At 34.9% G+C, this 27,167-nt stretch overlaps 1 protein-coding gene across 2 annotated transcripts in view; it reads right to left on the bottom strand.

The window, feature by feature from the left end:
* LOC117917123 (N-terminal acetyltransferase B complex auxiliary subunit NAA25) overlaps positions 1-25,330 on the bottom strand; it is a 28,107-nt gene extending 2,777 nt beyond the window's left edge. The window contains exons 1-16 of one of the 2 annotated variants that reach the window (XM_034833349.1): positions 24,932-25,330; positions 24,438-24,594; positions 24,246-24,364; positions 24,061-24,135; positions 23,555-23,648; positions 21,862-21,980; positions 21,124-21,194; positions 15,963-16,104; positions 15,660-15,835; positions 14,943-15,145; positions 14,064-14,194; positions 9,939-10,015; positions 3,881-3,955; positions 3,500-3,692; positions 286-405; positions 38-176 (exon numbers count right to left, since the gene is read on the bottom strand). In XM_034833349.1, coding sequence (XP_034689240.1) covers positions 38-176; positions 286-405; positions 3,500-3,692; positions 3,881-3,955; positions 9,939-10,015; positions 14,064-14,194; positions 14,943-15,145; positions 15,660-15,835; positions 15,963-16,104; positions 21,124-21,194; positions 21,862-21,980; positions 23,555-23,648; positions 24,061-24,135; positions 24,246-24,364; positions 24,438-24,594; positions 24,932-25,078 — 2,038 coding nt within the window. In that variant the 5' untranslated portion in view covers positions 25,079-25,330. Of the gene's footprint in view, positions 1-37; positions 177-285; positions 406-3,499; positions 3,693-3,880; positions 3,956-9,938; positions 10,016-14,063; positions 14,195-14,942; positions 15,146-15,659; positions 15,836-15,962; positions 16,105-21,123; positions 21,195-21,861; positions 21,981-23,554; positions 23,649-24,060; positions 24,136-24,245; positions 24,365-24,437; positions 24,595-24,931 lie in introns of those variants that run through there. The other variant, XM_034833351.1, reaches the window with a different exon arrangement.
* Positions 25,331-27,167: the final 1,837 nt, after the last annotated feature.

Genomic DNA, 27,167 nt, shown 5'->3' with positions numbered 1-27,167 from the left:
TTGAAGCTGGAAAAATCAAGGTATATGTTATACTAACCTAAAAGATAATTTTTATCTGGTATTGGTGTCCACCAAGGTCGAGACTGCATATCCTCATTGAAAGTTAAAGATTTGCCTCCAATTTCACTAGAGAACTCGGGAAAGTGAACTCTGCTTTTCAAGCTTTCAAGAATGCACTAAAAGAAAATGCAAATAAAAATATGATATATCTATAATTGATTCCATTAATAAAGTTATATAAACAGTGTAGCATTTAGACCACAGAGTTTCAGAGAAAAGAAGTACCTCCTCCTCTTCAATGTTATTTGCATTCAGCTTGAGCTGTAAAATGGGAGCTTCAAGCCTTGCCATTAGATACTGATCGGAGTGTTGCAAACGCTCTTTAAATTGGACAAACTCAATCACCTGAGAGAGATTAACCCATAATAATAATAATAATAATAATAATAATAATAATAATAATAATAATATATAATTTTTTTTATAGGCAAAAGGAGAAGATATATTAAGGTTTTGTTTGGGATAGCTTCCTATTTTTTACTTTATTTGGAAGCTGAAATTGAAGCGAAAGTAAAAATTTTAAAGGGTAATATTGATATTGTAAAAGCTTTTTATTAAACATGAAAAAAACTTCTTACATAACCTAAAATAGAACTTCTATAAGAAACAATATTTTCTTGACTTCCATATTAGGCTCATTTTCTATCTCATAAGCTCTTTGAACAAAATTAGCCAAGCATGCATCGAAGTTCTTATTGAGTTTAAAAAGAGCTTTTGGCTTCTCAAAAGTCGATCCAAATAGGACCTAAAAACACTTAAAACAGATGTAGATGTACAAGGGTACACAATGTATAACACAAGAAGCAACATCAGGGAAGCAAAAAAGAAGATAGAAAACAAAAAACAACCTTCCTCCCTCTGCTTAGAGCTAAACCAATCTACAAGGTCTGTCAAGGTCAAATGATAGTCATCTATGTACACACTAGCTGAATCCAAAAGGACGCCCATAAAAATGCATTTTTTATTACTTGATCCGATTGTTCATTGCCTTCAAATGACCTCCAAATTATTTCCATCGATAATGACCATAATAGACACAAAGGAGTGATTCCCTAAGCTTTCTTCCACTTCCTCCCTGCAAACAATCCATGCCAACTTAGAAGATTTCCTCTTCCTGAAGAAGATATCACTAAGTCACTCCAAAAAGAGAAAATTAGTTGTCACCTTGCTTTGGAGCAGTAAAGAAACATATGATTAGCTAACTCTTCTTCCTTTTTACACATATAACATCCATTTGACAAAATTCACCCCCTCCTGAGTTGATTAAATGTTAAAATCCTTCCCCAACAACTTCCCAAGCAAAGAACCCTGCCTTCATTGGAACCCAAGGGTTCCACACTATGCTTATAAGGAAAGGCTCATTTATGGCCCAAGTTAAGAAGTGTAGAAAGAATAAGATTTGACAGAATTTGCCACACTTGGTTTCCTCTCAACCCAATCTATCTTCCTCTTCCCTTCTAATGGAGCCCAATTGCACTCTTCGAAAAAAGGCCTCCACTCCTAATTCTCAATCGTGTAACTGTCTGTGAAACCAAGGATTCCACCAACCCCACCTCCCCAACCTACTCCCACATCTCTGCTACTCGAGTGTCTTTAGGCTGTAAAGAATAGTACCAAAAAGGATTCCCCCTGCACTAACTATCTTCCCAAAATTTTAGCCTCCTTCTAAAGAAAATAATAGCAATAATAATAATAGTTCCATAACTACCGTCTAAGTCTTTTTTTCCCTGTTATAGGCAAAGAAAAATTTATTGATTAGCGCCTAACAAAAGAGGAGGCACAACCTAGCACATGAAGTATACAAAGGCCGACCAAAGGCAAAAAGACAAGAAAAGCTAGTATCCTCTATTACTATAGATAAAGATCTTGCCTCAAGGGGCTTTCTTGACCAGAGGAAAAAGGCACATATGAATGAGTATTTTAGTGCTTGACTCCACATCTACAAAATATCTATGATATCTCTCCTACAAAACAGTCCAACATAAGCATAGAGGCACAGATCTCCATTTCCTCTCTTGGTGAAGAAGGATTCACCAAAGCAATGCCAAAAAGAGAGAATAAAATTCCATAGAATCCTTGTTTCACATTGTTAGAGAGAATATGATCAAGTAATTCTTTTTCACTTTTGTAAAGGATATACTGATTTCTTAAAGGCCAACCTCTTCTTCTAAGATGATCCAGAGTAAGAATCTTACCCCAAACCACTTTCCAAGTAAAGAAACCAACTTTTACAAGTGCCAACGAACACAAACCTCTGTTGCAGGAAAGGCAACATCCTCTTCTGGCTCCAAAGAAGAATAAAAAGATTTAACTAGGAACTTAGTATCTCTGGATCTCCTCAAAACTAAAACTATCCTCACAATTCCTTGGCACCTTTCTCTTGAAGCCTTGAAAATTGACACTATGCTCTCCAAACTCCCAATATGGAATTATCTGAAAAGCTAAGTGTCAACACCCTTTCAAGTAGCTATGGAATACAATGTGGGGAACAATATGCACAATTTCAATTCACTACACCAATCATCCTTCCAAACTTTAACTGTCATGCCATCTCTCAACAATCATCCAAGTCTAATTTACATGGTACTTATGATAGCATCATGAGAGAGAGAGGGTTTCATCTGATTTTAATCCCCCAGTTGACACTTGCTGACTTGTCAGTCTTAATGCATCAAAAATCTTTAAATAAGTCATACTTTTCCTCCAAGATGTGTCCGGGTGCTATTGACAGTTTGGCTGTACTAAAGCAATTAAATTTTATCAACACTTCAACTTACACAACTGCCAGAAGGCAAAAAACCATGCTGGCATCAACTTACACAACAGTTTGGCCGTACTAAAGCAATTAAGTTTTTCTTTTTTTCTTTTCTTTTTTTGTTTTTTTGGGTGGGGAATGTTTTTCAAGGATCCAGTCAGAACTTGTATGCATGCATGAAGAAGAGCTAGCTTTTAATGACTTGTGCCATGATAAAATTTTTTTTTTTTTTTGATAGGTAAGAAACATCATTGTAAGTTATAGAAGTTAGATGGAAAACCAAACACACATTTTTGTTTTAAGCTCTGTGGTCATTCAGAAGGGTTTCTACTCCTATTTCTCTCTATACCATAGTTTCCCTTCAAACATTTAGGCAAATGAAGAGACAGAAAGAAAAGAATCACACAAGTTGATTACCAGAATTCCATATCTACTCCATTGCCTTCAGAGTCAAAGAAAAAGTGACAACAACACACATAGAACTTTTATATGCAACCTAGAACCATGTAGCACATGTTATTCATTGAAAGAAAACAAGTAGCATGTGTTACTCATTGCAAAATAATGAATAGCACATGATATTCATTTTAAGAAAATCATTAGCAGATGTTATTCACAGTAAGAAAATGGAAAAAACAATAAACAGTAAAAAGGTACAAGCATAATGATGCATGTGCTACATACTTTAGAGTAATTGCGGTGGCGATATGCAAGAGATGTAAGATCTGCAGATTCTTTCAAGTGGTCATCCATAAACTTGAGATAATCTTTCAAGACATCATTCAAATCTACCCAAAGGGGAGACACCAACATCTGAGGTAAAATGTGGTGTGAAACAGATTCCAACAAAATGTTTTTCACCTCCAAAGATTTATACCTGCAAAATAGAAAAAAGAGCTAATTTTACACAGGCAAAGGAGGAAAAGATGCTGATTTAAGAGTGCCAAAAACAGAAACTGCAACATAAACACAGTAGCAAAGTTGCAAAATCAGCAGAAATGCTTAGCAAAGTACAATGCTTTTTCAATAACCAGCAATATAAATTGAAAGTGACATCTACATTACCATTCATATGATAGAGAGTAAGCACCCAGGTACGAATACAAGTGCACCAATAAGATCTTGTACTGCCACACATGTCTGCCAAACATGATTAGATACAAATCTGTTATCCATTATCTTTAAGACTAATTATCTTCCTGACATAAAAAAAACAATAAATAGATTCCAGAAGGAAAGGTAATGATCTGAGGTAAATATCATTTAGCATAATTTTACCATAAACACTGCAAAACACGATGCCACATTTCCATGTACAGTATGGATAACAATTTATCAGCATATGTTCACAACCAGGTAATCAGGATAAACCCAGAAAAGTAAGATAGAAGACATACATAGGCTCCATCATTTCAACTGAAAAATGAAAGAATGGGGTAACATAATGATTTTGATGGTAGTGCAGCACATTATTGAAGTAGTTACTAACAAATGAAATAAAAGAGATGTTGAAAACAAGAATTGAAGTACTTAAACAAAATATGAGATGAAAGAGATACTGAAAATGAGAATTGAGGTATTTAAATAACATATGAGATGAAAGAGATGTTAAAAACCAGCCTCCTCCAATGAATATGAGATGAAAGGGAAAAGAACTAGCCTCCTTCCTTGTATATATGGGTTGCACCCATAGTTGTTAACTAGTAAAACATATCAAAGTTGTTAACTGGTAAAACATATCATAGTTGTTAACAGGTAAAACATATTGTACATTGTTTTTTTATTTGTGTGGATTATGCATTGTATCACATCATGTATTATAAGTTCTTTTATATAATGAAAAATAAATAGAAAAAAATATTTATATATATATTTTTTTTTTGATAGATAAAAGGATGTATATTAAACGAAAAGAGGAAGCACCAAAAACAGTGCCCTCAAAGTATACAGGGAGTATACAAAAGTAGCTCAAAGGCTCAAACCAAAGGGGAGGGGAAAGAAACAAAACACACCTTCCCTTACTTAGAGTCTAACCAATAAAAAAAACTTACAAGAGAAGAAGGGTTCAAAACTATAGACACCCTAACCCAAGACCAAAAATTACATACAAAAGAATATTTCAGTCTTGAAGCGAGAGCTCCTCATTCCCAAAAGCTAACAAATTCTTTTCCTTCCAAACTAACCAAAATATACATAAGGGAGCCATTTGCCAAGCTTTTTTACAAGCTTTCCCCACAAACACTCCATGCCACCCAAGAAGAGTTTCCTTCACTAAACATGAGAGAATCCAAGCCACACCAAATAGGGAGAAAAGAAGATTCCACAGAATGTATGCATATCTATTAAAAGTATGAAGAGTAATATATAACTAATTTTATGAAAAACAGTAGGATCTAAAGAGTTAAACTATATCATATCATATGAAAATATTGAATATTGGAGTTTTGACAAGTTCAAACTACTTCAATTTTTAGCTAAGATTTTTAGTTCCAAATTCTAACTAGGCGCATGCACTTATTGTGTTGTTGATTGATATACCTATATACATATATTTGCATGTGCATGTGTGTATCATCTTCAAAGTTCCAACTTTATCATGTTCATCATCATTCCTTCCTTACTAAAAAAGAAATAAAAAAAAAACTAATATATTAATTAAAATTTTTAATTCACTAATAACCATCATTTACAATGTCAACATTCAAACAATTCAAATAAAAATTCTTCAATATTCATTGCAAAAATAAAGTTACTTGACCTCCAATTTAGTATTTAACAAAAGGAACATAGCATTTCATATAAGATAATTTTATCAATTTCTCCTTTTTATGTTCAATTTTTAATCTTTTAGTACATTTTAAACAATTAATATAATAAATTATTTTAACAAAAAATAATAATTCAATTTTTCTTAAAAATTATAGAAAATAGTTGAAGATGTATCATTATATCACATATCATATTGTGTATCGTATATGTATTATATGATATGCTTTAAGATAAGATACGGAATGTGATACATATCGATTTTCATAAAAAATGTATTATATCGTGTATTGTAACTTTTTAACAACTATGGTTGCACCCTTTTTGTTAGGCACTTTTAGTAAATATACTATGCTTATCAAGATTTTTAAAAAGGCAAGAAAACTTGACCAAAACAATTAAATAACGTCATTTAGAAAATATTCACAAATTCAAAACCACAAGAAACATATATCCAAATAACAGTGTTTGAAATAATTCAAAAATAAAAACCAATTTTCAATGTGCAACACCTAGACCAAAGATCTAAAAATCACATGCCTAGTCATCCATATATGTCTAAGACCATCCACAAGTTTGCATGTTAACTTTACCAAATCTTCAAAGAAAAGAAACAACATAAAACCACAAACAAGCATCCAATTTATTAGACTTCCAACAAGGGTGCACATTGATTTTAAGTCAGAAAAGAACTGGCATCCTATTTGCAAGACATGATTATAATAATAAATAACCAATAGACCACCACTTAAAAAGTACATCTTTATCACCGAAGAGTAATAAATATTTTTAACCACTTAATGATCTCCATGTGTCAAAAAATATCTGTAACAAAACAAAAAATGATCATACACATAAAAGGAAGACAAGTTGTCTTCAAATAGGTAAACAAAAAAGAATTTTGGTAATTAAAGTATAATTATCAAAATAAATAAAAAATAGTGAATTTGATAAGTGAAAAGTTAAGTATCAAGTCTCATTAAAAAATAAATTATAAAGTATCTAATTTTTTATTTTTTTTATAGGTAAATAAGCAAGATATATTAAAAGCACTTGCCAAGTTTAAGGCACAACAAAGTACACACGGAGCATACAATTAAGGTCAATCGGCAAGCATATTTAGAAAGTATCTAAATATGCTTTACCAAGTTTCCTAAATATTAATTTTTAATTAAGGAATAATATTTCAAGAGTGAAAATTATCGAAATATATCTCAAAATCTCCCTAAATATTAACTTTAATTAAGGAATAACATTTACAAGGAATAAGAACAACTATTGAAATAACCTTGTAAATAAGGGGTCTCCTTAGTTTTCTCCTACATAAGTTTTTTTTCCTTTTTTGGTTACTATAGTTTAAACTCTTGTAGAGTAGAAGCAATATGCAGTTTAGGTTCATACTTTCAGGAGCATTACCACTTTTGAACTTTTGATTATATTAGATAGTTGAAGCATATCCATTGGCTTCACATTGTCCATTTCTTGAACATTTATACTAATGACTTGTTCGAATAAACCAAACTTTAACTTGTGAGTAGCTTGTGTTCATTCAACTTTAACTTGTGAGTAGGTTGTGTTCATTCTTCCTTACTTGAAAGAGTAACTTTTTTTTTTTTTTCAAAGCATATTAGAGAGTAACTTTAACTGTAGTAAAATTAAATTTGATGTTACACTCTCTTCCTCTTCATCAGTGGTGCTTTTACCCCCTCTAGTATCACCTTCAAGTTCTTCAATGGATGTGTTTTCACTTACATTTGTTTCCACAATAAGCTTTATATCATATGCTTGTGTAGCTAATTCTTTAAACTTTTTTGGCTTGATACCTTGCAAGATGAAATGGAGTTCCCAATGCATTCCTTGGATGCATATTTTGAAAATAGAACTTTCAGATAATTTTTTTTTTTGCAATCAAGAATTAATTTTCTCCACTGATTGAAGTAATCAATCATCAACTCACATTTTTGTTGTCTAGTATTAGTGAGTTCAAACATGCTAATGGTATGATGAGTACTATAGAATCAATCAAGGAACTCTCTTTCTATTTCTTCCCGACTGTCTATAGAAATGGCTTCAAGATCCGTGTATCAATTGAATGCATATCCTTTTAATGAACAAACAAATTGTTTGACTAGAAGGTCTCCCTCTATTCCAACATTATGGCATATTTCCACAAAGCTAGCTATATGTTGTTTTGAGTTTCAATTCCCATTTTGGTGGTTGACGACCTATTAGCATTTACATTTACTCAATTCTATGTATACGGACAGTCTTGCATATGTGAGAGAAGGATGGCATCCACCATATGATATTTTTCTTATTATCTCTAAGATCAGGGTCTTTCAGTTGATTTGTAGGAACAAACTCATTTGAACAAATTTGAATGCTTTTTGTGATATCCTTTTTAGAGCAAATTTGAGATGCATCTTGGCATGCATGTGTGGTGTAGTTCGTTGATCTTACCATGAGCCTAAGCTTGTAGAAAAGCACTTTGATCTTAGCATCCTGCTCTTGATTGTGTTTTGCAAGTTCTTCAATAGATTTGGTCAATCTCGTAACTTGTTTTTCAAAAGCATACGTTTCAACCACCATGACTAACATGACAACATTATTCAATTTTATAAAAGTCCCTTGCAGTGGCTGATCTTTGGGGGAGGCAAGGAGGGGGTGGTGGGGTTTGGGAGGTGCACTTTAGAAGATCCTTTCAAGATTGGGAATTGGAGGAGGTGAGTCGTTTTCTGGAACATATTTCTGCAGTAAAGGTTCAAGAAGGGGAGGATTTCTTGGTTTGGACGATTGAGAGGAGGGGAAAGTTTAGTGTTAAATCTTATTATAGGTCTTTAAAGGGTGAGAATAGCCCTTTCTTTCCGGCCAAAGAGGTTTGGGGTTCACATGCCCCTTTGAGAACTCGTTTTTTTACTTGGGAAGCAGTTTGGGGTAAAATTTCTACTATTGATATGTTGATGAGAAGGGGTTGGTCTATGGTTAATAGATGCAATCTGTGCAAAGAGAATGAAGAATCGGCAAACCACATCCTTATTCATTGTGACAAGACTAGGAAACTATGGAATTCATTGTTGTCTTCTTTTGGGGTGATATGGGTATTCCCAGCTTCAGTGAGAAACTCGCTAGGTGAATGGAAAATTAAGGGCCTAGGGAAGAAAAGGAAAGCAGCGTGGAGATTAGCGCCTATTTGTCTCTTTTGGTGCATTTGGGGAGAGCAAAACCGAAGAACGTTCCAAGAGGAAGAAATGTCAGATACGAGTCTAAGGAACCTCTTTTTTCGGTCTCTTCTAGAGTGGTCTAAACCTTTTCTGGACTTGGACTATCTCTCCTTTCTGATTTTTTTGGGTGATGGGGTCGAGTTTTAGCTGTTTCCTTTTTAGTATGTTGTTGTTTTTGTGGCCTTGGGTTTGGCTTTCTTTGTATACTGTCTGTGTACATGGGGAGCGCCCCCTTTTAGACGTGTTTTAATCAGTTTTCTTCTCTTTGTCTATCAAAAAAAAAAAAGATCCATGCGAAGATGTAGACATAGATCTTATGTTATACTTGCCATTTGCTTGGTTGAGTAAATGCATATGTTTTGAAGATGTATCTTGAGAAATGATTGTGTGTGGTACCACTTGCTCAACCATGTCCTTATTGGTCCCTAGTAAAGCTAATGAGATGACTAGATTCTTGGGAGAAGTCACTCCATTATTTAGCTTAATTAAGAGAAGATGCAATTTAAGTTTGTTGTTGGGGAGCTGCGTTTGAGTTGCTTCAATTATGGGGCCAGAGCTTTTCTTAGACTCCATGTAGAGATTTCTGACCTGTAAAGAAGAGATGAGAGAAAGATTGTCTCACCAAGCTTGCCAAAAATTTGTACACACGTATTTTTCTTCAAAGAGAAATTTGTGTGTACAATTATGATTTAATATGGTAATATTAAAAATAATGTAATGAAATATTTTAAGTTTTTAAACTATTTATATATAATTTGAATTTTTTATAATTATTTTTATTTTTAACAATGTATAAATTATATATTGATGATATATATGACAAAATCACGATTCAACCACCAATCCAACCATTACACCGTAACTTGATAACTTTTTCAATTCAATGACATCTGAAGACATTGATGGTAAATAATGAATTCATGTATGTGATCACAAATAGTTGTGATTTAAGATATTGTACTTGTAAACATAAAGAAAATAACGAATTAATACTCATAACTTCCCTATAAACTCTATAATCAAGAAGATTATATTTTCGATGTTTTCAGCATGGTTAAAAGTATACATCAATTTAATTAAATGAATGAAAAATGGTAATCATAATTAAAATTAGAAATCTAAATCATTATTCTGACCTTCGGATGGTTAAGCCCAACTCCAGAATCATAATCGCCTCCAGCAAATAGCCTAGCTGCCTAGTACGCCAAAACAACTACAGCCAAAAAGCATACTTAAACATATGAACATAAGTCTAAAAGATAAAGCATGGACATCATATGACAAAAATTTAAAAGCTAAAATACTTCATCAAAAAAAAAATTAAAAGCTAAAATGATGAGAATTTTATAGACCAATGCAAAAGAGTATTACTTTAAAAAAAAAAAAAAAAACAAACAAACAAACAAACATATTTATAATACAAAGGAGGACAACCAACCCTTTCATGATGTACAATCACATATTAGAAAGTAGACATGTATACTACACAAAAACTAAAACCATTTGGACAAACAATAGAAAGAGAAAGCAATGTACACTACAAAAGCTTTACACACATCTTTAACAAAGAAGAACAACTGCTTTGCTCCTTACTTGACTAACAAGTTTATAACTTGATTAGCTAAGCAAGGTACCTAAGAGAAGGAGCATCCCACCTCATTAGCAACATCAAAAAATTTGTGAAGCCAATTGTTGAACTTCCAAAAGCCTCTCTCCTTATTAGACACCAAAGAGATAACAACAGAATCTCCCCCTACATTTAAGTTCGATAAACACAGCTTTATCTTGAAGCAACTCTTCAATCATGCTAGTATCTTCGCCTTAGAGTAGACTCTCAATGATGTAATGGAATGATCTTTGATCATGCCTCCTATACTTGATTGTCCAGGATTACGTAGAGAACACCAATCAATTTTTAACTGAACCAACCTATTGGAGCAAACATTCTTCCAATGTAATAATAGAAGATTCAAAGGAATGTTCACAGAAGGATCTGCGATCAAGGTTCAAAAGGAGGAAAAAAGGTAAGTCAAATCTCAAAGAGCATCACAAATCCCCATGTCCTTGGAGATCCTAGCATTTCTCTTCAATCATAAAAACCATATCAAGGATGGGATAGTCATTAACCAAAAGCCTTTCCTTCCAACCAACTACCAAAGCCCATAAAGGAGATTACCAACATATTTGTTATACCTCTAGGAGGCACCTAATCAATCATGGAAAAATGGAACAAACTATGTCAAAGTCCTAATGTGTTAGGGCAATGAGGAAAGAGATGAGCAGTTGATTCACTATTCTCCAAGCATAACACACCGCTCAGGACGGTAGCTCTGTAAGGCCTCCTAAATGAAGCAAGTTGTCGAAATTAACCTTCCTATTAGTCATAATCCATGCAAAAGCCTTAACCTTCAAAGGAGAGTTTGAATTCCAAATAAATTTGACAAAAGCAAAGGAGAAAGATAGGAGAACTTGAAAGAACCTTAAAAACACTCTCACTTAGAAAAGTCCTACGGGTGTCAATGACCAAACCCCTCATTTAGGAAAGCAAGTGAAAGACAAATGCCACAAGCAAAGAATATCTAGATTAGAAATATTTTGACAAAATTGATATTTTCAAGATAAATTAGTGAAAGAAGGAACTAGAACAGAGGAAACATGAAAATTTCTATTCCTTTGATCCTTGGAAATTAAAGTGAAGTCGATCACACAACCATAGATCCTTCAAAAAACAAACTTTTGTATCACCTCCTACTAAGAAATGAGTAGAATTAGAGAAATTAATCGAAACTTGAGCAATGGATTTCCAAGGACAACAATGTGACTACCTAATTATAAGGTTGGCATCTCAACCATTGAAGTGTAACCCATAAACACTTGAGATGGCCCTATGCCATAAAGGATTGCTTTCCATTGGATATCTCCACAAACACTCATCTAAAAGGGTTGTATTGCTTAAGAAATCCTATCTAACCCTAAACCTTCGTCTCATTTCAATTTGCATATACACTACCAACCAATGAGGTGCCCCCCACTCTCATCACCAAATCTTGATCAAAGAAAATCTGGTTGGAATCTCTCAACTCTAGTAGTCACTTTTCCTAGGATCTTGAAAACAGAAAAGACATAAATGGGGATAAGAGATAAATAGGCTTTCACAAGGGCTATTCCACCACCCAAGGACAAAAAGGCTTTCTTCCATTTGTCTAACCGACAAGAAATTCTAACACTTAGTTTCACCCTGAAAATCTCTAATTGACAAGAAATTTTATCTAACACACCGGATCCCTAAACTAAGGTTCCTATCCCTTCCCCACACAAAAGGAGACCTAAATAAGTTAGGGGCCATTTAGAGACCTTACATTCTAAGAGGGAAACTAAATCATGAATAAGAAACTCTCAAAATTTTTTTTTTTTTGATCAATAAGTAATATATGTATTGCAAAAGAGGCGCTAAAGAGGCGACTCAAAGAGTTACAGCATAGAACAACTCACCCCCTTACAAAACGACCCAAGACACTAGGAAAGCTCAAAAAACCCTCTCCCTTAACGCATACATACCCATTATATAAAATCTATTAAGGTCGAAGAACCATCTTTTATCCACAAGTTGGTTTCCAACCATAGTAAATACACAAAAGAAATTTTCAGCTTTTGAATGGACAACACACCGTCCTCAAAAGCAATAGAATTCCTAGCCTTCCAAATAACCCAAAATAAGCATAATGGTCTCATAAGCCACGCCACCTTTCTCTTCTTGCCCACAAAAGAGTCTCTCCAACCTACTAGAGTTTCCTTAACTGACTGCGGAAAAACCCAAGAAACTCCAAAAAAAGAGAAGAGCAACGTCCACACCTCCCTTGTTCTTTCACAATAAAGGAGGAGGTGGTCAATCGACTCCCCACACTTTTGGCATAGAAAACACCTATTTGCCAAAGCCCAACCCCTCTTTTGCAAACAGTCCAAGGTTAAAACTCTACCCCACGAAGCCTCCCACGCAAAGAAGCTTATCTTGGGCTGAGCACAGGACATCCAAATAATCTTTGAAGGGAAAAAAGCAGAAGACACCGGCTGCAACGCCCTATACAAGGATTTTACCGAAAAAACCCCATTCTTTGATTCCACCCATCTCACCCTATCCTCCTCGTCCACCTTCACCATCTTCCCTTCCAAGCAACAAAGTAACCTTCCTACTTCTTCCATCTCCCAATCATTAAACGGCCTATTGAAAGTAAGAGTCCAATTTCCCCTCCTTTCCCCCTCGGCTGTCCAAACTTCATTTACCCAAGCCTCTTTAGACGTTGCTAAGGCAAATAATGAAGGGAAAGCCTCGCTTAAAGGGTTGGTTCCACACCACTTATCTTTCCAAAAACTCACATTCTAACCATCCCCCACCTCAAAGCCAAAAATGGGGGTTACAAGCTTTCCCACCTTATTTATAGCTTTCCACAAACCAACACCATAAGCCTCCCTGGTCTCACAAGATCTCCATCCTCCTCTTTCCTCCCCGTACTTCCTTCTAATCACCTGATTCCAAAGGGGCTTTTTTTTGTTTGCAAAGCACCATGCCCACTTGCCAAGGAGAGCCTTATTGAATGAACCAAGGCTCTTAACCCCCAAACCACCTTTACTTTTGTCTTCACACACAATCGGTCACCTTACTAAGTGAGATTTTTGCTCAAGAGCGCCACCTCCCCACAGAAAATCCCTTTGTATCATTTCCAATCTCATCCTAACCGCCCTAGGTAATTGGAAGATGGACATGAAATAGATCGGTAGGTTGGATAGAAACTCTCCAAAATTAATACCTACCAATACACATTTTTTCTAGATTAATCTTGAGGTCTAATATGCATCAAAAAACCATTAGAATGAACTTAAGATTTCACAACTCTTTGGATTAGATCCAAAGAAATACATAGCATCATATGCAAATTGAATGCGAGAGACCCTAGTTCTATCTCTACCCATCAAAAAGCCCTCCAATAAACCACGATCCTTACTTATTAATACCATCATACTCAATGCATCAAGGACAATGATGAAAAGAAATAGGGAGAGGGTCATCTTGTCTTAATGGCATTGTCACATATGACACAAATATCTTCCACATAAAATTTACCATACCTCTATAAAATAATTTCACCCCTCTCCCAATACTCAAATAAGGTAAATGCAGAATTTCAACCATTGTCTTGAAAAAAACTAAATAGAGAATTTTATAAAATATTACGAATACAACTTTATACATAAGGATGAGATACCTGAACCAACACATTGCACGCCATAGATAGGAGCTCTTCACCATGCATGCTTTCTTGTTGATCCAAGTCCTTTGAAAGTGGAAGGTTTTTGCAATACATTTGTGCCATTCTTATAGCAGAGTTCTCAAGTTCTGAAAAGAACAATTAAAATCAATATTAGATACATTATCCAATGACAAAAATACTATCTAGATTTCGGTCAAGAGTAAAATTTTAAACATAATTATGGTGAAAAAATCATGAGCCAATAAAAAACAACATAGGATTCATAAAAAGGACAATAATGAAATACAGAATTCCAATACCACCTCAAAACCAGCCTAAATAACTCATGATAATTCACAAAGTCCAAGTCAAATTACAACTTGTTAGCCCTTCTTATTATTAAACTTTCTGAAAACTATAAGCGAAACCCATGTTTTACCAATTCAATAGCTCAAATAGATACACCAGCATGCATGTCATGAACTCCAAGAGTTACTATGATCAGCTATTGGCAGGTGACCAACCAAAAAACTCTTAACATTATTTTCAAAAAACGACAATAAAACAAAAGACCTAATTTACAAAACCATGGATGGTGCAATTCTTAATCTCTAAACATCTTGATATTCGGGACATATATGATGGGAACAACAGGGATATATTCCAACAGCAGATTTGGCAAAGCTTAGATTCCATAAGCCATTATTCAAGGATCTAACAATAAGAAGTTTTCCACCATATATAATTCCAACCAGACTTGTATTGTAAAGATTCATGCAGCACGAAAATTGAACAATCTTATTACAAAACCAGATTAATGAGAGGCATTACCTTGAAAATTATCATAGAAAGAATGTACAGAAACACACAAAATAAAAAGGACAAGAGCCGCACCAACCACAGGGATCTTGAACATGTTGCCAATTAATTCTTCAATTTTGAAAAGGCTAATTGATTGTCCCAGCAACTTTGTTGGGACTGCTGACAGGGAATCACAGCTTTTTATCAACTTCTCCAGAAACTCCTCCTTCTTACCGAAAGGTAAGACTCGGAGAAACCCCTCAATGTCAGAAGCAAAGCAGGCCAAGTGACCAAACCTGTTTTTCCAAAACAAAAGCTCCAAATTAATGGATGTGTTCCATAGCCTGCTTTATTATGTATATTGGACTAACAACCATAAAGAAAAGAAATAGCATGATCCAGTTGCCCACCAAAGAATTAAAGAGCCGAACTTTACAGCATATGTATAAGGACATAATAGTAAATAATTTGTCAAGAGTCTATCAAGTTGATGAATCTAGTAGCTGTAAAGGAAGAGCAAGAGTAGAAATTCATAACATTGCTTAAGAACTTAAAAAATTTACTAGTGAATTCACAACTCAAAAGGAAAGTAGTGAATACATGCATTGGAGAAACACTTTTTGACTAACAGAAGTCCTACGAACAGACCACAAAATACTCCAGATAACTAAGCTATTAAGCCTAATCCAACTACTTCAGAAAAGGAAAAAGAAATCAATGATACAATAAGAAATTCACAAGTCTAAGGCAATAAAATAAAGTAAACAATATCTTATAGAACAATTGAAACTTATTGAGGTTGAGATGTACCTGAAAAAATATTGCATCAGAACTTCTATTAATTTGTCATCATCCCCCTTTCCCTGCAATTGCTTCCTCCTCTCAATTTCAAGGTTTGCTAAGTAAGGACATCTTATAAAATCATTACCAGCTTCTGCTTGTAACTTTTGTGCAAAGGCTGATGCATTTGATAAACGAGAAATAAACTGCATATCGAATTTGCACAAATCAAATCCTGTACATAGGATTGGAGTAAAATCCTGCTTGAAATATGCACAATCTAACAATAAAATCCAAAATAATAGTCATGATGCAAAAATCATAAACATGCACCACTTCATCTGTCAAGTGCGAAGAGTTGCGCTCCACATCTTTTGGCGGATGAACTGAATCATTAAGAGGCTCATTGCACCAGTAGCTGCCATCCTCCAGTAAACAGTCCAAATAATGTTGGAAACACTCCCAATCATCAGGGCTTCCAGATGAAATAAACAATGTTAGTGGTTGAAAAGAATGTCGTATCAAAAAAAGAACAGAAAGAAGGAACCTAGAGTGCTGACTAAACCAGAACCAATGCGACCAACAAATTATCAGGACAAAATCTTGAGCATGTAATACTTGATATATTTTCCAATTTACAAGATGCCATGGTGATAGGTGCAACTCGATGAATGCAGCAAAGAACATGTTATATAACGAAATACACAAAACAAAAGGATAGAAGGGTAAAGACATGTAAAATAAATATAAAAAAATAGAACTCACTGGTACTTGGTGGATAGTAGAAGTATTAGTACACAAAAAAAACAAAAACTAGAACTCGCCAGCAGTTAGAAACAATTAAGAGAAATAAATGGATAGTAGTAGTAGCAGTAGACGTAAAGATCAATTTAAGCCCTTGGGTATGGCTGAAGTGGCAAGTGATTAGGGATTGGATGGAGAACCAAATTTGATTTCCTATGTGACAGGAAAACAACAATAACAACAACAAAAAATCAAAGAGAGAGAGAGAGAGATCCAAGCCTAAATGCCAGAACAACCTGTCAACCAAGCAGTCAAACCTTATATCTGATATGTTAGGCCCATGATTGAAGATCAGGTATCAGTTTGTAATTAGGCACAACTTTGCTCACAATTTGCACATCCCAGAGCATTGACTTACAATAGCAGCTAGCGCCTCTTAGTTAATCTAATTCAGGTATTTGAACAATTCAAAGGGAAAGAAGAAAGTCAAAAAATTTACTGCCAGTATATTAGCATCCTGTTCTATAGACAAACCCTCTGCCTTCCAGATTCATTAGCATTAAAAGACCTCCTTTGCCATCAAGGTGACAGTTTCCAACTCAACTTGACACCGTGTTAGTCTCAACCACCTTTTTCCTTTTTTGATAGGTAAAGGAATGTATATTAAAATGAGAAAAAGCATCCAAGTACACCAACATACACAGGACGTATACCATGAGCACCTAAAGCAAGCCCTCCAAAAAGAGCACAAAAAACACTCTAGCCCTCCATAAGACCCCACCCACTCTACAAAATCAAACAAGGTCATTGAGTCTTCCCTTATATACATGCTAACCAAAGAAGAGAGATTACAAAGAAATGAAAGTTTTAACCATTGTCCAAAAAATGCAAAAAGGAGCAGTGTTCCACACCTTTTTCCTTTTCTTCCCAACAAAGGAGCCTTGCCAACCTAAGAGGAGAGCCCTCACTGAAGAAGGGATCATCCATGCCACCCTAAATAAGGAGAATAATAGGTGCCATAGAAGTCTTACTTTAGAGCAATGAAGAAGTAAATCATCAATAGATTCCTCCTCCTGCTTACATAGACAACATCTATTCACCAAGGGTCGCCCTTTCTTCTGGAGATTATTTAAAGTCAGCACTCTTACCCAACTAGCTTCCCAAACAAAAAAGTTAACTTTGGATGGTACCCACAGTTTATGATCGCCCTCCCCACATCCAGAACCTCATAGAAAGATTTGACAAAAAACAATCCTTTCTTATCATAACCCCGAGGGGTAGTTCAGTTGGTCCGGCCTTGGGTTTACTCCTCAATGGTCACCAGTTCGAGTCCCCTCAGGGCCACTAGAGGTTTACTCGATCGTTAACTTCAGGATCCTGTGGGATTAGTCTAGGTGTGCGTAAACTGGCCCGGACATCCACGGTTATCAAAAAAAAAAAAAAAAACAATCATTTCTTATCATCTTTCCAAATCACCTTGTCATTATCATCCCTCCTAACCAAATTCTCTCTCAACCTAGAGAGAAAAGTCCCAACGATGTCCAACTCCCAATCATTAAAGTGCCTAGTGAAGTGCGGGGTCCAATGTCCCATTCCTCCTATGTCATCCTAAAAATCCACCACCCAAGCCTCCTCGAAGACTGCCAAAGCATACAAAGAAGGGAAAGACAAGCACAAAGGCCCCTCCCCACACCATTTGTTCGTCTAGAACTTTACTCTTCTACCATTACCCACTTCAAAGGAGGTTCTATTAAAGAAAAGATCACATCCCTTCCTAATAGCTCTCCAAACACCGACTCCATATCCACCTCTCACTTTACAAGGGTGTCAGCCCACTCCTTGCTTCCCATACTTCCTCTCGATAATTTGCTTTCAAAAGACATTCCCATCAAAGACATATCTCCAACATCACTTACCAAGAAGGGCCCAATTCAGGAAAGAGAGACTTCTAATTCCCAACGCCCCCTCTCCCCTTTTTTCTCTTGTCTCTGTGCAAACAATCGACCAACTAACCAAATGATGTTTTTTCTCCAAAGCCCCATATGCCAAGAGAAAGTCCTTTAGAATCTTCTCTGATCTCAATTTAACCTTTCTAGAATGACAAACAAAGACAAATAATATATTGGCAAGCTCAATAAAGTACTTCTAATCAAGGTAAGTATCCCCCTTTTAGAAATGTATTGTCTTTTCTACGATGACAGTTTTTTGTGAAACTTTTATTCCACAACATCCCATACTACTTCAGGTCTACAGGAGGCTCCTAAAGGAAATCCTAGCTAAGTGGAAGGAAGTTTCCCCACCTTGCAACCAAATTTTGTAGCCAAACCATCTACATTTGTAACCCTTCCAATTGGAATCAATTCACTTTTTATCCATATTGATTTTGAGCCCTAATAATGCCTCAAAGCACATGGGTAGTCAACTCAGATGAATCATATGCTCTTGGGAATCCTCACAAAAGACCAAAGTGTCATCTGCAAAAAAGAAATGGGACAGCACCACCCCTTCTCCCCCCTCTCTCACCCTAAAACTAGACAAGTAGCCCCCCTCTCAAGCTCTCTCCAACAGACAACTCAAGACCACCATAGCCAAAACAAAAACAAAAAAAGAGACAAAGTATCCCCCTGTCTCAATTCCCTCAAACTCTGAAAAAACTAGAAGGAATTCCATTAACCAACACTGAAAACCTTGTTTTGAAAATGCACCATTCAATCCATCTAATCCATTTATGGCCAAAACTCATTTTTTCCATAACTGCAAACAAAAAAACCTAATTGACATGGTCGTATGCTTTTTCTATGTCCAACTGGCAAATGACACCACTAGAGTCGGCCTTCAAGCTTGGATCAATTGTTTCATTTGCTACAAGGAACTAAAATTTGTCTTCCCTCTACAAAGGCATTCTGAAACTTAGAAATCATTTTTCCCACCACTTTCTTTAATCTATTTGCCATCATTTTTGCTACAAGTTCATAAAAACCCCCCACTAAACTTATTAGACCAAAATTCTTTAAATCCTCTACACCCCCCTTCTTCCCTCTACAAAGGCATTCTAAAACTTAGAAATCACTTTTCCCACCACTTTCTTTAATCTATTTGCCAACACTTTCGCTAAAAGTTCATAAAAACCCCCCACCAACCTTATTGGACCAAAGTTCTTTAAATCCTCTACACCCCCATTCTTTGGGATTAAAGCCAAAAAGGTAGCATTTAAACTTCTTTCAAACTTGCCATTGGCAAAGAAAACCGAAAAGAACCCCATCACTTCATCCTTAACGAAATCCCAATCAAAATGCCAAAAGGCCATAGTGAAACCATTAAGGCTAGGAACTTTATCCCCACTTAAATCACACAAGGCACTAAACATTTGCTCCTTTGAAAAAGACCCTCACAAGCCTAAAGCTTCCTAACGATCCAAAGTCTTGAAAGATATGCCATTAATGCTTGGCCTCCAATCACCAGAATCAAACAAAAGATGGCGAAATGCCCGCTCCACTCCTTGCTTAATTTCAAATGCATTAGTCTCAACCACTTGGGAACAACTATGTGAATCTTTTTCATCATTCAGGCACATTGAGATATATATCCTCAATTAAATTCTTGACAATCATGTCTTATACGTGTACAATCCCATCTCAAGCCCCACAAAAAGGAGGGGAACCATGGTAGGTGGATGGTCAACATAAAACATATAGACACACACTATACGAACTCGAATCCTAAAAAGAAACAAGTTATCAAACATTATGGCAATTTCCCAAATTTATTTAAAAGTTCCAAGCTATAATTGACTTCTCCAAAAGTATGCAACGTTGTTCAACACTTTCTTTTTAATTAGCAAAATGAATAGATAGACAACATAAAAAAAACCTATGTACATAGGACGTGTGAAGTGGGTACCAAAAAGAGAGAGAGAGAACAGCCTAGCTCAAGTGGTAAAGGGTTAGGGAGGGTTTGAGGGAGGTTCCAAGTTTAAGTCCCAATGGAGATGAAAATTTACCTTTAAAAAAAAAAAAAAGCCTACTCCCTCTCTCAGCTAAATCCCACCTGATCTACAAAATCAATTAAAGGCAATGTGATTTCTATATGTGATTGAACACTTGGGATTCAATGATTTGTTAACACGCCAATTTAGTTCCTAAATTATTGCATATCCAAGTCTGATAAAATGCTCTTGTTTGCTCACTTTACCTTCTCACCCTTCCCTCACTTAATCTCATCCTCAAGTTGTTTCTAAATTATTTTAGAAATTACTACCAAGTTATCCCTACAATGACCTCTCTTTGCTCTTCTTTCTTTTTCCTTTTCTTTTCATTTTTTTTTTCACCCAACTACTTCATAGCTCTTATAGGTGTTGAATAAATCATGAAGTTGTTGTTGTGCCGCCACAACAATCAATGCAATAGAAAGAAAGAATGGAATTAATTTATAAAACATCAATGGCATGTGGCTTCAAAAGGCATTTAAAGCTACAAAACTAAAAACTTCAAAAAAATAAATAAATAAAGGAAAAAAAAACGAAGAAACAAATGGATCTTACAGAAGATATAAGAAGCATAAGATGGAGAAAATGGGTTCATCAATATACCTACCATTTTCTTATTAAATTACAGTTTTTCTGTACCACCTTTAATTGTTCTAAGCCACCACAACATTTTTGATCTAATGCTCACAAGAACACCAATAATTGCCAGATTTATGAATTTAACAAAATTATTGCACAAAATAATGTAGGCTTCCACGAGCATACCATGATTCTAAGACTTTCTGATATATATTAGCAGCAGTTGCATAGTCACCTGCCCGAGCAAGAAGCCTCCCCTGTCAACTTAAAGTCAAAGAGTACGAGTTGATAAGACAAACAAACAAGTCCACAAAAATGGGTTTCAGTAATATCATTGGAAACCCAACAACATATGTGAGATTTGAGAAACCTTGAAAAGGCCCAATGTTTTTCCAAGCAATGGGGTTTGTTTTTGAGTGGCAATGTGGAAAAACACAAATTGAAAGAGATGAGAAGGTAAATTGAATAGCTGGGGATAAAAAAGAAGAAATGAAACATTTACTTAGGCTCTGTTTGTACAAGTGGAAGTAGATTTCCCAGGAAACAACTCAACTTTCAGTTAATCACTTCAACATGACAAATTTAAACCGCATTACGTTATTTCTCTTTTTTAAACTGTGACAAATTTAGATGAAACAATCAATAGCCTAAATTTTAGCTACCACACAATTAAAAGTTATGATTTCAAGAATACTAATCTCCATCATGCAACACTGCACCCCCATTTATATAGATGCAGATAGAAAATTAATCTAGCAACTTCGTTCACAGAATATGTGTATTTTGTCGACTGTATCGAAAAAGGGGGTTGTGGGAGAGAACAGAAAATTCAAGAATACTTTGCACAAGAACAGTAACAATAGTGTCCCCTCTAATAACATTGTAATGATACAAAACAAAGAAAAAGAAAGTTTCAGAAAGTACCTGTATGCGTAGCCTATCAACTTCAATCACTAGAAGTGATCCTAATTTCCCAGAAAGAACTTCTAATGCATCCCCATACTTAGCTTGCTGTTCCAATACGGAAATGTAGACAATAAGGGCTGCAAAAGATTCCAAGAATTCAATAAATAAATCAAATGTATCAAATGTCCTTTGGAAACGGCAATATATTTCGAAAGGAGGAAGAGTCACCTTAATAAAAAGTACTTTGGCTAGCATGCCAATCTATCAAATGTCCCTTTTCAGAATGCCTAAGATAGTGGTTAGAAGGATTGAGAAACTTCAAAGGGATTTTTTGTGGGAAGGGGGACATATGGAGGGAAAAGTTCATCTAATTAAGTGGGAGGTGGTTTGTACAGACAAGGATAATGGTGGGCTAGGACTTAGGAAGCTAGCTTTGTTGAACAAAGCTTTGCTTGGAAAGTGGATATGGAGGTATGCCTGTGACAAAGATAATCTGTGGAGACAAGTGATCAAGGTGAAGTATGGGCAGGAGGGTCTTGATTGGAGGCCCAAAAAGGCAAATGGGGCGGTTGGAGTAGGGGTTTGGAAGGAGATTTGGAAAGAATCAGAGTGGTGTTGGGATAACATGACATTCTGAGTAGGGAAAGGCAACATGATCAGATTTTGGACAGATGTGTGGTGTTCAGAAACTTCATTGTCTCAGTGTTTCCCTCATCTCTTTGGTATGGCTACGCAAAGGAATTCAACGGTTGAGGAAATGTGGGATCAGAATTTGGGTCAAGGAAATTGGAACCTTCACTTTGTGAGGGATTTCAATGATTGGGAGCTGGAGATGGTTGGGGACTTCCTCCACATTTTGAGGGGTTTCAAACCCTCCTTGGAAGAAGACTCAGTTCTGTGGAGGAAAGGAAAGAGTGATCAGTACAGGGTCAAGGAAGCTTATAGTCTGTTGGCAAAGTCTGATGATATAGTTTTTCCTTCAAGAAGTATTTGGGTGGCAAGGGTGCCAACTAAGGTTGCTTTTTTTGCCTGGGAGGCGACATGGGGGAAGGTGCTAACTTTGGATAATCTTCAAAGAAGAGGATTTCAACTGCCAAACCGTTGCTTCTTGTGTGGCTGTGAGGAAGAAAGTGTAAATCATATCCTTATACATTGTACAGTGGTTAGAGCCTTATGGGATATTGTTTTTGGTTTAGTTGATGTGAAATGGGTTTTTCCAGAAACTGTAAAGGAGGTTTTAGCTAGTTGGAGGGGAACGTTTGTGGGAAAGAAAAGGAAAAAGATATGGGATACCATTCCGTTGTGTATTTTTTGGACGGTGTGGAAGGAGAGGAATAGATTAGCTTTTAGGGGGGGGATTTTAAATGTTCAAAAGTTAAAGAATTTTTTTGTTTGTAATTTGTGGAGTTGGGCCAAATTGTATGTAGGAGAGGAGGCGTTCTCCCTTATAGGCTTCCTAGAGTGGATAGCTTCCACTTAGAGGGAGGTGATTTTTTTGTCTTTGTTTTTTGAGGCTTAAGTTGCCTTGTATACTTCCTGTATGCTTTGCGGCGTTTTGCCTTTTTAATGCATATCCTTACTTATCAAAATAAATAAATAAATAAATCAAATGTAAATGACTATAGAGATCTATCCAAAAAAAATGTAAATGATTATAGAGACTCTCTGCCTAGTTGCCCATGCTAGAAAGGGAAGAGAAAATGAGATGCACCTTCTGGCTCATGCAAACTATGAGAGGCAATGTGCTTCTTAAGTAAACCTTCTGCCAAGAGTAACAACTTCTCTCCTCCATTGCCACACAACACCTAACAGAAACTCAAGATCAACAAAATAAGCAGTTCTGACAAGAAAGTCACTTGAGAAAAATAATCAGTTTTAAGCATCAAATAGAAGAAAGAAACGGGGTTGCTACTAGGGTTCAGAGGATAAGCAACTTTTTATGAAAGCTCACTAACTCCCTCCAAACTCACTCTCACTTCAAACAATGAAGCCCTCAATCAAAACCAGGGAAAAAAATAGAAGTCTCTAAAGTTGGCATAAGGAAAGATAGCAGCAGGCCCAGGAGTCAAGAAAGTTTCAACACTCTCCCAGCAGCACAAAGAATGATGACGGATTGGAGAGCATCAATCCAATTGCAAAAAAAAAGGGGGGGATTTAAGAATTAACAACCGTATGAAGTTGCACAGACTAGGATAGCACAGAGTTGATAGAAAGAACCTGTAGCTGAATACTACAAACTGCCCAAAGCAAAAATCTTTCTTCACCAACAATCTTGTACATTTTAATAGCTGTCTGCCATAAAATGAAATGGAAATGAAAAATAAGAATACATTGAAATTATCCCAAATCACACAATACCATCTAATTTGAGAAACAAATAGTGATTATTGGATACAACTAACCTGTTGCTGCTTGACAAATGAGTACTCACGAACATAACAGTTGAAAAGCCCCATCATGATTTCCAAATTGTTTAGAAATTTTCCACAAGCATACTCATAACAACTGGTAGCCAAATCCACTAGTAATGCAAAAAGAATGATTAAATGTCCGAAAATTTAAAAAAAAAAATCAAAAAGTGAATATGCACTGACAGCGATCAAGTCGTTGGAAAACAATCTGCAATGTGCTGAGCGTTAGTTCATCCATTAAAACCGAATCATTGGTATATAACAGCTCTTTGGCACTTAAGCAAACAGATAGTGCTTCATCAGATTTTCCCATTCTTTCCAAAATGAGGGCCTTGAGTGCCTGCAGAACAATTAAGGGAAAAATAAATGATGGTACTCCTCTGAAAGCAGTGACTTTCTAGAATATAAACGAGGGCAAGGAACCCTTCCAAAGCTTGGACACACTATAAATTGGTTGAGCCAGTAAAAACTCCATCCAATAAATTTGCAGAAATATAAATAAAAAATGCATACATACATGTAAAAGATGACCAAAACATGAACATACATACAATATCAACTGCTGGTTCCAAGCTCCATCACCAAAAGGTTCGATTTTCAGACAACTAGTCACATGCATTCGTGAAAAAACAATGCGCTTAAACGAACAAATATGTAAAAAAAGAGAGAATACTTACAAGAGCGTAGGGAGAGTTGGGGTACTTGGAAAGCAACGAGGCAGAGAGCTTGAGAGCATTCTTGAACTGGCGAGAATCGATGGCGTCCCATATCGGTCGAACCCGCCGCTCTGGTATGCCGCCGGCCATGCCGAATTTTGACGCCATTGGAATCAGTGCTGTATCTCGTTAGGGTTAGAGTTCAGAGATTCTCTATGGCGCCTATATTTTTGCAGTGTTTCCTTTGAATCTTTGATAGAGGGTTTGAAGAAGCGAGGGTGAAACACTGACAAAGGATGAATGGGTGACGGCTTTGTCGTCGGCTTTTGGTGTAAGTTTGTCAGAGGAATGAAATGGGAGAAACCTAATCGGAGTGTTTGGGTACGGTGAGATGAACGTAGACCTGTGTCGCCTAAACGCCAAGTCAGATCCGGAGTTTGGGAAAAACTTTCTGGGTGTTTGGATGCAGTTTTTAATGGAACTCCTGCGCTGAAATCATTGTTTGGATAGCGAATTTTAAATTCCTTTTCATTTTATCCATTGTTAAGTTTATTTTTTAATATCATTTTAAATAATCTTTATTTATTTCTACCATCCATGCCTTTTCAAGATATTGAGAGTCTATTTGTAATTATTTTTAAAAATAATTATCAAAAAAAAAATTGTTTGACTGTGATTTAAAAACAGTTTTTTATTTTTAAAAACAAAAAATTATTTTTAAAAATTTATAACATTATTTGGTTGTTATTTTTTGAAAATAATTTTTAAAAACAAAATGAAATAGATAATAATTATTTTAGAATGACTATGAGTTATTTTCACCAATTTTTAAAAATAAAAAGAAAATATGGACTTATTTGCCCATGCTTTTAAAAACTTGATTTTAAAAATTGTTATTAAGTTATAGAATAAAAAACAGTTTCTAAAAATAAATTTTAGAAAATATGGCGAAACAAACTCATAATTTTTTTAAACAGTTTTTGAAAATCGTTCTTTGATTTTTATAAAACAAAAGTCAATTTAAAGACCTAAAATATTTTTAACATGTTTTGGATATATTTTAAATATGTTTTTAAAATAATTTTTTATGTAGTATTTTATTTTTAATCATATTATATATTTGTATAATTATTTTTTAAAATAATCTTAAAAAAAACAAATTAAAAAATTAAAAAATATTATATAAAAACATTTTGTTTTCTATTCTTAAAACATAAAAAGAAAACAAATTTTGATTGTCAAACATATTTTTTGTATTTTTTGTTGTGAATAACAAAAACCTATTTTCAAAAATAATTCCTCAACTGAACCGAGTGAAACATGGAATATGGCTTAGGCTTCTTGGTTGTTGATATTTATATAATTTATATTAATCATTTCATAGTTAGTAAAAAGTTATCCATTTATGGTACTAATTTTGTATCATACAAAACTTTTAACTAAATCATTCAAAAATATAATAAAATTTAGGTAAAAAATTGGAATACAAACTCATAAGATTAAAGTAAAAAAATAATGAGATGATATATAGAGCATAAACTAGGAAGCAATGAGACATTAGGTACATACAAAATATTTAATATATGACATCATCAATGCATTTTTATATAGCATCAAAAATGTATCATTTTATACTATAATCATAATGTTACGTTTGGTTTATGAAAATTATTAAGAAATTAAAAAAAAAAGTTAATGGAAATAAGTTTTCCACAAATGAAAAATAAATATGATTATAATTAATTAAAAATGTATGTATTTAAAAAAAAAAAAATTAACTTTATATAAAAAAATAAAAAATAACTTTGAAAAATATGTAAAAGTAATTTATTTACCATTAATCCAAGGCTTCCAATATAAGTCTCTAAGCATTATAATTAGATTAACCAACTTAAATGGACACTTATGGATTTTTTAAGAGATGCCTCGCTTTTAAACTCTCCAAGTAATACCCCACACTTAGCAAAACACTAGTGATCCTCACATTTACATCTTTCCCTCAAGTAAACACTTCACACTTGAGTTCACCTCAAAGACTATGAGAAATGATATAAAATGAAACTCACAAAATCCTAGTACAAGTTTAAGCTAAAATTGATACAAAATAAACTATGATTAAGGTGTACTAAATGTATATACAATTTTTAAGTAAAGTGCACTTGAAATGGATATACAAATTTCAAGCAAAGTGCACTTGAAAAGCCTTCCTTAAGACTCAGATATATTGAAGACATATTTTAAAATGTCAAGGTGTGGA

This window comes from Vitis riparia, chromosome 6 (assembly GCF_004353265.1).
Source record: "Vitis riparia cultivar Riparia Gloire de Montpellier isolate 1030 chromosome 6, EGFV_Vit.rip_1.0, whole genome shotgun sequence".
NCBI classification, from domain to species: Eukaryota; Viridiplantae; Streptophyta; class Magnoliopsida; order Vitales; family Vitaceae; genus Vitis; species Vitis riparia.
This window is presented reverse-complemented; position numbering and strand designations above follow the sequence as displayed.